At 44.3% G+C, this 12950-nt stretch overlaps 1 protein-coding gene across 1 annotated transcript in view; it reads right to left on the bottom strand.

Moving 5' to 3' along the window:
• AGK (acylglycerol kinase) overlaps positions 1 to 12385 on the bottom strand; it is a 102221-nt gene extending 89836 nt beyond the window's left edge. Inside the window, exons 1-2 of the mRNA XM_005901068.2 lie at positions 12332 to 12385; positions 6473 to 6590 (exon numbers count right to left, since the gene is read on the bottom strand). Coding sequence (XP_005901130.1) covers positions 6473 to 6573 — 101 coding nt within the window. The 5' untranslated portion in view covers positions 6574 to 6590; positions 12332 to 12385. The remainder of the gene's footprint in view (positions 1 to 6472; positions 6591 to 12331) is intronic.
• Between the last annotated feature and the right edge of the window lie 565 nt (positions 12386 to 12950).

Below are 12950 nucleotides of genomic sequence, written 5' to 3' on the forward strand. Positions count from 1 at the left end.
TGGTATGGGAACTGAAAGAACTAATATCCAGCATGCCACATGGCATATCAAACAATGGGAGAAAAAAAAAAGATGCCCTAAAGGTAACTGAGGAGAATCAAACGTGGCAGATGCGAACTGAAAAGTATCTACTTTATTTAACAAGCATTAATGACCTCGTCAAGAACAGGGTCAATCAAATGATGGGATAGAAAACCGAGTTTTACTAAGCTTATTCTAAAAAGAGGGAGAGCTATGCAAGTGTGAGGCAAGCTGTCAAGAACGGTGTAAAAGGGAGAACACAGGTGGTAAATAAATGGGAACACACGGCTGAAATGACCCATCTCAGCTCTGAACAGTTTGACAAACGGGGGGCAAGAAGCAGGAAGGATGGGGTTCAAGACACGTGAGGGCTACTGATACTATGTATAAAATAACTAATGGGAATCTACTGCATAGCAAAGGGAACTTGACTCAGTGCTCTGTGGTGACCTAAATGGGAAGGAAATCTACAAAGCAGGGGATATATGTATACCTGTGGCTGACTCACTTTGCTGTACAGCAGAAACTAACACAACATTGTCAAGAAACTATACTCCGATACAAATTAGTTTTTTAAAAAAAGGTACAAGCAAGGAAAAGGATAACCAACAAAGGAGGAAGAACTGGATCCATATGAGGGTTGGAGAGGCTAGTCCTGGGCAGGATACAGCTGCATACAATGAGACAAAAAGAACAGCAATGTGCATACAGAGGTAACTGCTGATGTTCTTTCTCTTTGAAAAGGAGTTAAGGTTGTCTAAGAACGAGGATAAAGACGGTAAAGCGGGAAACTGAGGAAATTCATGACCATTTCAAAATAAACTGGTGAAGATGGAAGAGTAACCTAACCATGGCTTTAGTGTATCATTTTCTTCAGGAGGATATTCAAAAGCCTGGGCTTGTGAATTCAGAAGTAGCCAATCAAAACGGTTGAGATTTTGCTCTCTGAGAACTCAGACCTTCTTTCTTTTGCTTGTTCCTTCCTCGATAAATAAAATATATGTAAAGTACTTTCTATGTGCTGGCCTTGGGGGGGATGACATTGAGAAAGACAAACAGGGCCCCTGCCTGCAGAGTCTTATGACGGAAGAAGCGAACAGAACAAAAAACGACAGTAGTAGTGAATATACATACAGCTGGACCATCAGGAAGGCTGAGCACCCAAGAGTTGATGCTTTTGAATCGTGGTGCTGGAGAACACTCTTGAGAGTCCCTTGGACTGCAAGGAGTTCCAACAAGCAATCCTAAAGGAAATCAACCCTGAATATTCACTGAAGTACTGACGATAAAGCTGAAGCTCCAATACTTTGGCCACTTGATGCAAACAGCTGACTCATTGGAAAAGACCCTGATGCTGGGAACGATCAAAGGCAAAAGAAGAAGAAGGCAGCAGAGGATGAGATGGTTAGATAGTATCAGCAACTCAATGGACATAAATCTGAACAAACTCTGGGAGAGAGTGAAGGACAGGGAATCCTGGCATGCTGTAGTTCATGGGGTTGCAGAGAGACAACTGAGCGACTGAACAACAACAATTACACAGTAGTTCGTAGTACTATGGAGAGAATACGGGAAGACTGCCTAGTCTGAAGGGGAAAGGGAAGAAGTAACATTTGAGACCTGGGGAAATAGTAGTTGGCTAGGGAAGAAGAGAAGGGAAGAGTGTTCTAGGAGGGAACACTCCGTGGAGGCTCTCCAAGGGACCCTAAAAAAAAATAGGACATGGCATTCTGAAAGACCTGAATTGGGCTGGCCAAAAAGTTTGAGTCTCTCAGTAGCTTCCTAAAATGCATACAGAATCTCAAGGGGCCCTGAATAGCCAAGAGAATTCTGAAAAAGAAGAGGAAAGTTAAAGGGCTAACACTAATTTCAAAATATATTACAAAGCTACAGTAATTAAGACAGTACGGTACTGGCAGCGCAAAACAGATTAGAAGCAGTCAAGATCAGATGCAAGAACAGCCAGAAGGCATTTAGTAAGAATCCAGCCCGAGATGATGGTAGTAAAGACAAAGGTGGTAACAGGGAGGAAGGACAGAAGAAACTGCACAAAGTCGATATAAAAGAAACAAAATCACTCAGAATGCCATAACCTGAATGTGGGAAATAAGGCGGAAGGATGAATGGAGAATGATGTTCAAATTTTTAGTTTGGGAAACTACATGGATGGTGAGTGGTACCCATCACTGAGAAGAACAGGCTTGCCAGGAAAGCTTTTGATTTTACTTTTAGTCTGTTGAGTTGGGAGGCACCTGGGAATTATCCAAGGAGACAAGTTGTAAGCAGCTGAATACATGCAAAGGTCTGGAGCTCAGACGAGGAGGTGTTTATGGAAATATGAACCTGGGGTTTGTCTGTCTACAGCTGACAGTGACACCACTGCAAGTGGATGAGACTGTATAAGGAAAGGGTATAAAGTGAGCAGAGGACCTGGGGCAGAGTCCTGTGTGCGTGTGTGAAAGTTACTCAGTAGTGGTCAACTCTTTGCAACTCCATGGACTGTGGCCCGCCATGTCCCTCTGTCCATGGAATCCTCCAAGCAAGAATACTGAGTGGGTTGCCATTCCCTTCTCCAGGGCATCTTGCCAACCCAGGGATTAAACCCGGATCTCTTCCATTCCAGGCAAGATTCTTTACCATCTGAGCCACCAGGGAAGCCCTTAGGACAGAGTCCTAGAGAACTATTAATACTTCTCTAATGTCTGAGTAGAAGGGAAAAGTGAAAACTGAGAATAAGCAGCTAGAGGAGTAGGAGGAAAATAGGACTCTGGCAGTCAGAAGTCAAGGGAAAAAAAAGTTTCAAGAAGAATCAACTGTGTCTAAAGCTGCACAGTCAAAAAGAATAAGGAATAAAACTGGCAAGACTAATTCTAATGAAGACCAAACAGGATGTAGCATGGGCAGGAGATAGGGAGGCAGAATCTATTCAAAAAGTTTAACTTAGAAGAAGAGAAAGTGAGATTGTGAAAAAGCCAGGGAGGATATATGAAAACTGGTATTGAGAAGTTGTCTAATATGTTGGATAGAGGAACCAAGGACAGAAGAACGTGAAGAAGGCAGGGATGAGTGACAGACTGGGAAGAAATGGAGGCCCCAAGGGACAAGAGGTTGATAACACTGAAAAAGGGGAGTAAAGGAAGAAAACCGGGATAACAGAAGGCTGATATGAAAGATTCAGATGCTGAAGTTCCATATTTCAACAGAGGAACAGGGACAAGTGATAATTAGGTTTAGCATTCAACCAATGAGAATGGGTGGAGTTGAAAGAGGCAAAGACTTAATGTGACAGGAACAGATAAAGTCAGGGAAAGGGAAGATGAGGTGCTATTAGATGGGTCATTCACATAAACACTCAGGGCGTTCAGAAAGACAACAAGACTTAAAGACAAAAGGATATTGATAAGCCAGGCATTGAAGCCTGAGTCTAATGCAACAGATGAGACCCCAGAAATCTGGGAGGGTTTTGGTTTTTATGGTTTTATGATATAGTCAGATATTATGAACCTCAAAGGAGAAGAGATTTTTTTATATGATGATGAAAGAGTAATGGTTTGGAATAGGTACTGAGAAGCTAGGAGAATGCCAACACATTTGAAGGCAAGAGTAGCTTCTACTCAAGAGAGTTCAGGGGAAGATTTTCTCAGGGAAAAAAAAACTAGATTAGTATAAAAAATTGTGTTAGGACTGTTATGTGAAAAGTTGGGGGATATATAGATTTTTTAAAAAAAAGACAATAGAAGGAAACTACCTCAATACAATAAAGAACATGTATTAAAAGCCCACAGCTGACATCATGTTCGACAGTGAAGATCCAAACTTTTCCTTAAAGATCAGGAAAAAGGCAAGGATGCCTGCTCTTGCCACTTCTACTGCATATAGTACTGGGAATCTTAGCCAAAGCAATTAGGCAAGAAAAAGAAATAAAAGGCATGCAAATTGGAGAGGAAGAAATAAAATTATGTTTGCAGATGACATAATCTTTTATGTAGAAAACAAATTCAGCAAAGTTACAGAATACAAAAATCAGTCATGTTTTCATATACTACCAGTGAACAAACAAACAGATAAACAAATGGCCAGCAAACATGAAAAAATGTTCAACATCACTGATCATTAGAGAAATGCAAATCAAAACCACAAAAGGCCATATCATGCCCATTAGGATGGCCAATAATGGGGGAGGAGGGGGGGGCGTGAAAACAGAAAATAATAAGCCTTGATAAAGATGTGGAGAAGTAGGACCCTTGTGCAGCTGGGACTGCAAAATGGTACAGCCACTATAGAAAACAGTATGGAGCTTCCTCAAAAAATTAAAAATAGATATACCATTAATCCAGCAACCCCACTTCTGGATATATATCCAAAAGAACTGAAAACAAGATATTGCAGCCATATCTGCATGCCCAAGTCCAATGTACGAGCATTATGCACAACGGCCAAGAGGTGGAAGCAATCCAAATGTCCATTAATAGATAAATGGATAAGAAATGTGGTCTACACATGCAATTCAGCCTTAAAAAAGACAGGAATCCTGCCATATGCTACATGAGTGAACCTTAAGGACACCATGCTAGGTGAAATAAGCCAGTCACAAAAGACACGTACTTCATGATTCCACTCACATGAAGTATCTGCTGCTGCTGCTGCTGCTGCTAAGTCGCTTCAGTTGTGTCCGACTCTGTGCAACCCCATAAACTAAAGCAGTCAAACTTACAGAAACAGAAAGTGGAATGGTGGTTGCAAGGGGCTGGAAGGAGGAAACAGGCAGTGTTCAATGGGCACAGAGTTTCAGTTTTGCAAGATGAAAGCGTTCTAGAGATCTGTTGTATGACAAAATGAACATACTGCATGCTACTGAACGTACACTTAAAAATGGTCACAGTGGTAAATTTTCTGCTAGTGATTTTTATCACAATATTTTTAAAGGGGCAGGGGTGCCAAGTAGCACCAAAGCATGCAGGAGAGAACTTGAGAAAAGCAAGCTATGCAGGACAACGGAGGTTCACATTCTAAGCAGTGACCCTGAATGTCAAGGGAAGAGAAAGAGCAAAATGAAGCCTTCAGGCTCCTGCTACACTTCCAGTTCAAGCTGTTTCAGATCCAACTGAGAATAAGACCTCTGACTCAGTGCTAGAGACTTAATGGGGCCTTTTTAAAAGTCTCAAGACTATACTATGAGAAGTAACTATGGCACCTTAAAGACATCCTGAACTGAGGACGTGGTTGTTTCCTCAGACCTTCACCCCACAGGAGCAACAGCCATAACCCTCAGTGAGGGGAAGGTTCTCCTGCACTGAGCCAGCTGAGGCCTGGACTGGGTGCTCCTCCAAAGGAAATCCAGGTAGGAACTAGGCTAGAGCTATAAGGAGCCTTCCCTCGAGGGCTCAAATGTAGCTTGAAAAGGGAGGGAAAGCCAATTATGTGCTCCAGACACAATTTGTTAAAACCTTTCCTCTGCCTTTCTTTTTATATATTAAAATTTTAAGATTCTTGGGTCTGTTCTTTATATGCTAGCTAATGGAGCTCACATGCTCAGCTTTGAGAATACCTAAGAGGAGGTGGGAACGGGTCATCTTCTCCATACCTGCAGAAAGTAGATACCACGTTTATCATAAATGATCTCTGACGGGTGAATTGAGGATGTTCACAAAAGGACCAATGTAAGTCTGCTTTCCAATGTGGAGACTTCCATTGTAAAGCCTGCTCAGTGGGTTCCATTTAACAAAGCAATCAGTTAGGACACCTGGATTTTAGAGAAGGTTGCTATATATTTAAGATGTAGCCCTGAATCCCCCAAAGACTACTGTGTGACTGGGTCTCTTAATAATCTGTATAATTTTTATTTTTAAAAACTGTTTATTTAAATTTTATTAGCATGTTAAACCAGAAGAAAAGCTTGGCACTTTCTTCTCCCTGCAGACCTGAAGGGTAATAAAACCCAGGACTCCCTGGAATCCCTTCCTCAAACAAAAGGTTGGAAAGTCTTAGTTTCATTTAAATGAACCCAGGCTAACGAGTTAGACGAGGAAAGCCCGAGCCAGACATTGGAGGGAGCGGACTCAGTGTCTGGCAACGGCCACCGTCACATATCGAGAGACTAGAGTGAGAAAAGGAGGACTAAAACCCCAAGGAGACGTGTGAGCGCCAGCCTCTACCCTTCCTTGGACGGCCACTTGCCTCTCTCGAGGCGGCGCTCAGTCTCTCCCTGTCCTGATCTGGTGGCAGTACTCTGAGTCCACTGAGGTGTAAGTCTCAACAGTTCCACAGTTTCCACCTCTCAGGACTGGTTACAAGGAGCCATTGTCTCTGAGGTTTTAATATTTGCCTTCCTTTTATACCACAACGTTTTAGAGACAAGCACAGCTGAACAGGACGCTACCCACAGGCCCCCGTGGACTGTTCTGTGCTGCACGTGAGGTGGGGTGGGGTGTGGGGGCTGTCAGACGCTTACCAGTGTTTCCCATACACCCAGTGGCCTCCCCATGTCAGCAGGCAGATCCCAGCTGTCGTTTTCTTCCAATGATTTCGAAGCGTTTTAAAGAACACAGTCATCTTCTCTTAGGGATTTGCTAGATTAGTAGAGGCAGAAAAGAAAAATATAATTATCCAAGGAATCATGTGGGCCCTACGCTTTCATCCTCTTCCTTCCTTCATCCTCTCCACGTCTTCCTTCCTTCCTCCTCTTCCTTCCTAGATACTTCATCTCTTACCTGCCCACCTACATTTCCTTGCTTTCTTCACTTCTTTACACCCAAACTATACTTTTTCTTCTTTCATCACTTTTTCTTAGAAAGAAGGGGAAAGGAATTCTAGGAGTCCTGTCTTTGCTTTCTTTTTACAGTCACTATACCTGTTTAAAAGTATCTGCTTAGCCTTTATATATAAAGTGCTTATTATCATCAAATTAGTAATCAAATTAGTGATGTAAAAGGGTTATTCAAAATAGGAGAAAACCAGGCCCTCAATAAAAGAACATTCAGAGAAAACTCAATGAAGAGGAAATGTACATAACTGTAAAAATGCTCAACTTCCAAGGTAATCAAAGACATGCAAATTACAAAGAACTATCACCATTCACCGATAAAATGAACGAAATTCTAAAATGATCGTATTCACTGATGACAAAATAAAATGAGACAGACACTCACACACTCCTATAAGGAAGGTAAATTAGCATAACCTTATGGCAACCCACTCCAGTATGCCTGCCTGGGAAACTCCACGGACAGAGGAGCCTGGCGGGCTGCAATGCATGGAGTCGGACATGACTGAGCCACCGAGCATGCACACTCAAAACCAAAGTCATGTCAATGTATGGCAAAAACCACCACAGTATTGTAAAGTAGCCTCCAATTAAAAAAAAAAAAAAGTGACCATATATACTTCTGTTTTTCTTCACTGCACTTATCACGTGGATGGTCCTTATGTGTTAGTTTACTATCCCACTGGAATGTAAACTCCATGAGTAAGGACTTTGACTGCTCTGATCCACTGCAGAATCCCCATGTCCAAAATAAGATCTGGTGCCTAACAGCCATTTGATAAATAACTGTGGAATGAGATGGGGCTCAAGACATTCTACCCCAAACATGGCACGTTGTGAGGGTGGATATCGTACTCAGAAAAGGTTTGGAAAATAGCAGAAGCAGGAAGGTCACTCTGACCACCTCCCCACCTTGCTGTTTCTTAAACAGATCATAAAACCCTCCAGTGAGAGGCACTTGCTTTGTCGACAAACACTCCTTAACATGCAGGTCTCTCTAAGATTTTCCTCTGCTACAATACCTCATACTCTTTACCCTATCACGCTCCTCCACCATGGTCTACTCAAATCCTTGGGTCCCATTTCCTTATGAAGGCTCTCATGTCATGTAAAACTTTCATTAAATAACTTGCATGCTTTGCTCCTGTTAATCTGTCTTTGTCAATTCGATTTCCAGACCCAGGTAGGGACCCTACAAGGGTCAAGGAACACTATTCCCCCACCTACATTAAATTTTTTTCACTAAGAATTTTTGTTGACGTGGAAAAAACTAATAAATATAATTTTAAGTAAAACTGGCAGGATTTAAGTCTTATTTAATTGGCATTTACCAGTTACGTTCAAACACAAATATAAATGAAAAAAAAAACAGAAATAAACACATGAGACTTTGTAGTAATTCCCTCTTGTGAGATAACGGCTGATATTTATGTTTTAAATGGCAATGTATTTTTTAAATTTTCTTAATTATTTTCTAGATAGAACATTTTTAACTATGTGTGCATGAGGTAAACAGACCAATGCTGATGGGGCTGGGGGCAGCTCGGGAACAGCTGCTTTTGCTGATTGTATTTGGCAGGACTAGTGGTAAAGAACCTGCCTGCAAATGCAGCAGATGTAAAACATGTGGGTTCGATCCCTGGGTCACGAAGATCCTCTGGAGGAGGGAATAGCAACCCATTCCAGCATCTCCTGCCTGGAGAATCTCATGGGCAGAGGAGCCTGGCAGGCTACAGTTCACGGGTTTGCAAAAAGTTGGACAGGATTGAAGTGATTTAGCACACACAAGTTCTTTTATTACTCCATTTAACCACAGGGACTCTCTTCTTGACCAGAAACTTGAATCAGGCTCTGAGTTCTGCTGGACTAGGACTTACCTTGGGCTTCCCTCTCGGCCCTTGTAGAATCCAATTTGAGCAAGAATCCTACTAAGGTAGTTAGGTGAAAATCTCCCATCCCCACCATTGGAATCTGACCACCCTGGATATCTTATCACCCTGGTCTGCCTTCAGCAAGAATCCTACTGGGTCACCTAGTAAGAGTCCCCTCTACCCCTGACATTTCTTTAGCAATTTTCCATCCACTGATGCCACCCTGCTCCTTGGCTATGAACACCCATTTGTCCTCATTGGAGTCAGGGTTGAGTCCAAGCTCCTCCCCTCAGTCCAATACCGCCTGCAGTGGTTTCTACATCCACCCAGATGCCTCTCCCCACCCTGGAGGAAGTCTGTCTTACCAGTCTTTAACAAGTGTCACTACTTAATTTTTCTTTACTGCCACCACTGGTTAAAACTCCTCTCAAGGCCAGACACATCCTTATCACCAGTCACATGTGAAACCGGTGCCATCAGGGCCGCAGTGCAGGATGGCACATAAAGGAACCCGATATCACATGTGATAATTAGATGCCTCGCCACCTGGCCCGAAAGCGCTCATTCATTCAACGTGCTAGGCTCTGGGCTGGCTGCTAGGCAGAGAAGCACAAGTCTATTCTCAAGTGCTGGCAACTGTGAAAGCCACAAGTACGAAACAATTACATAAAGTATGGTTGTAACACAGGGGGAGGCTGTTGAGGGCTAAATCACGGCTCTGTGAGAAACCACGAGAATGACCTAATGGGGGCTGGAGGTGACAGGGTGGTCCATGATTGGGGAAGTCTTCCCAGAAGGCATGACATGTACCCTGGGTCTTGAACAATGAGGAGAAACACCAAAGCAGCAGCTAAGGAGACTTCTGCCCACAAAGGCCTCAATAACAGCAAGGTATGTTCAGAGAAACACACGTGTGCCGACAGGTGTAGATAGGGAACAGGGTCAGTACGGAAGGTGAGAACAAGGCCTCTCAAACTCTATATAGATCTTGTTAAAATTTAAAGAACTTGTTTAAAATGCAGATTCTTGGGCATGACTCTGAGATTCTGACTTATTTTAGTTGGGCTGTCAGTGAAACAGACCAGTACCCTGGGGAGCTCCTGGGCACAAAAGCCTGTGCCCCCCATTTCTTGACCTTCCCCAAGTTCGAAAGGGCAGGTTCAAACAGTTGCTAATCAGGGAAAGGAGTGGGATACAGAGACAAGGGAGGAGAAATTAAAAAAAAAAAAAAAAAAGTGCAGCCTTGGGGGGCAGAGTCCTGCTTCTGCCTCAAGCGATAAACGGAAGGATTCTTGGCACTCTACCCCAGAACTAGAACCCCCAACAGAGAGAACATGTTAATTACTTGAGGAAGCATTCTTCATCCCAGAGACGGTCACAGTGTGATAAACTCGAGAATCATAGAAGTGCATCAGAAACCCACCTGAGGCCAGATTAAAGAGGCGCAGGCCCTGCACAGCTGATCCTTATTAACAACCCTGCCTGTAAACCATTCCCATAAAACTCCTCACCAAGTCCCCCAGAGTTGAGACACACAGGTTTTGAAGGCATGATCCCGCTGTGTCCCCCTTTGCCTGGCAAAGCAATAACACTATGCTTTTCTTCTTCACCCAAAATTCTGCCTCCAAGATTCGACTGGGTACCTGCACAAAGGCCATTTTCTGCATTATCATGTTCAGTACTAACCAGTCCTCCCCTGCTTCTAACGGAGGTCAGCACCACACTCTGACTAAGAGTAGTTTGGAGATAAAGGATGGGGAAGGTCCAGGAGGTTTGGAAAACTTCAGGCAGGACCTTGAATCCATGCTAAAAAGACTTTGGAAATTATATTGACAATAATAAAAAACCCTGAAGGGATTTAAGTAAGTGAGGGGCAGGACCACATTTGGCCTGTAGAAAAATCACTTTGTAGCAAAACGGAAAATGGGATGGAGGAAGCTGAGCTCAAAGCTACAAAGAGGCGGCAGGAAGTTATTACAATCTCTAGTCACATAAGTGAAGGAAAGAACAAAGGGGGATGGACTTGGTAGACCTTTAGAAAACAGAATTTGGCAGCACTGAGTGATCAATTAGGGCTTCCCTGGTAGCTCACACAGTAAAGAATCTGCCTACAGTGCAGGAGACCTGGATTCAATTCCTGGGTCGGGAAGATTCCTTGGCGAAGGGAATGGAAACCCACTCCAGTATTCTAGCCTGGAAAAATCCCATGGACAGAGGAGCCCCAGTGGGCTACAGTCCATGGGGTCGAAAAGAGTCGGACACAACTGAGCAACTAACACGTTCACCCGTGATCAATTGATTATAGATGGTGAGAAAAGAGGCACCAAGCCAGGTTTGTACCTGGGCAATTTACTGAATAATGATTTCAGCCATGGGATCTGGGAAGTAGGTTCATGAAGAAAGGTGTTACATGTGGTGTAGGAGATGCTGAGTTTGAGATTCCCATGGGGGATCCAATGGAAATGATCAATGGGTATCTGGACTTAGCAGTTAGAAGCCAGGAGAAACTGGATAGAAGATATAGATTTGGGACTCAGTGTGAAGGAGGTCAAGATAGAGTGCAGATAAAATACCCAGGGTAAGGACAGAAATTATAGAACAATTTAAGAGTTGTAAGAGTCTGTTTTAAGGCCACCCATGACCCACTGGAACTGCCTTGCGTCACAAATGAATGGGTCTGTGCGTTATAAAACTAGTGCAGAACCATGCAAGCAACCCCAAGCAGTGGAAAGAACATCGGCTTAGATTCAAGTCCTACTCTTGTCACTTATTGGCAGTGAGAGCCTGGGTAAGTCATTTAACCTGTCTCTTATGTTTTTACGAATAAAATAAGGATCAGTTGAGTTCAGTGGCTCAGTCGTGTCCGACTCTTTGCGACCCCAAAATGAGGATACACCTGCTCTGATCAACTCATCTGGCTGTGAAGTTCCCATTGTACCAGGTGTGGATGACTTTGTAAACGTCTCCTTATTTAGGTCATCATCACAATATGCAACATATGAGTTACCAATGTATATGCTTTCTAATTACCCAACAGAATTCTTATTCTCCAATCACAGTTAAAAAAAAATTTTTTTTTACTAAAAAAAAAGTTGGCATATAATAGCCATTGGAGAAACAATGGTTGCACGTCTCATCCGAAATGCATGTTTGCTTTTCCCCTAAGAACTCCCAAATTCCAATTGTATTCCACCGCCCCTCACATACGGTGGGGCTTTCCTTAGACTGTGAACCCTCAGAAAGCAGGTTCTCACAAACAGAACCTAGTAACGCAGGGCGGAATGAATGAATCAACCGACCAGAGACCATTAGCCCTATTTTGCAAATAAGTTAGCTGAATCGCTCTCTTCTTCGCCCCCCCCCCGCCCCCATCTTACCCCCGTCCCCAAGAAAAGGAAAGGGTCACACAAGTTAGCGACAGCTCTGGGAGCAGAGCCCAGGACATGTGCCTCCCGCAGGGGCAACAGGAACCCCGCCATCCGAGGCTCGGAGCTCTCCCAGTGCCGCTCCGCCCGGCCTCCGCTCACACACCCTCCGCCCGCAGCGGCGTTCCGACAGCGGTCACCTAGGCCCGGCCCCCGGGGCTCCGCCCCACACCCCCGAGTCCAGCGCGCTAGCGCTTGCATGGTCCCCGAAACCCGCTCCCGGCTCCCAGCGCCAGCACCGCCGCACTCACCACGGCTGGTCCCTCTCGCCGCCCTGCCTTTCCTGTGTGCTCCCTTAAGAGTCCCCGCTCTTTGAAGGGAAACAGCTACCGGCGCCCTCGGGTTCCGCAGCGGGTTCCTGGCGCGCAGGGAGGGCGCGGTCTGCAGGGGCCGCCGCCTCCAGGGACTGCCTTCGGGTTTTGATCAAACATTTATTTGATCTCCATCCTTGTGGCTCAGACGGTAAAGCGTCTGCCTACAATGCGGGAGACCTGGGTTCAGTCCTTCTGTCGGGAAAATCTCCTGGAGAAAGAAATGACAACCCACTCCAGTATTCTTGCTTGGAGAATCCCGCGGAACCGAGGAGCCTGGCGGGCTACAGTCCATGGGGTCCTAGAGTCAGACACGACTGAACTACTTCACTCACTCACTCATTCATCCATTCATCCTTACCACCTATCCCTCTGTCGCTCAACAATATTTTATGAGAAGCCTAAAAGGCGAACACTGTTTTAGGGCCCAGCACCAAATCAGAGAATTTTAGGCAGTGATAATATACCACTCATTCATTATGGACATGAATTTGAGCAAACCCGGGGAGACAGTGGAGCGCAGAGGAGCCTGGCGGGCTACAGTCCATGGGGTCGTGAA

Source organism: Bos mutus, chromosome 4 (assembly GCF_027580195.1).
Source record: "Bos mutus isolate GX-2022 chromosome 4, NWIPB_WYAK_1.1, whole genome shotgun sequence".
Lineage (NCBI taxonomy): Eukaryota > Metazoa > Chordata > Mammalia > Artiodactyla > Bovidae > Bos > Bos mutus.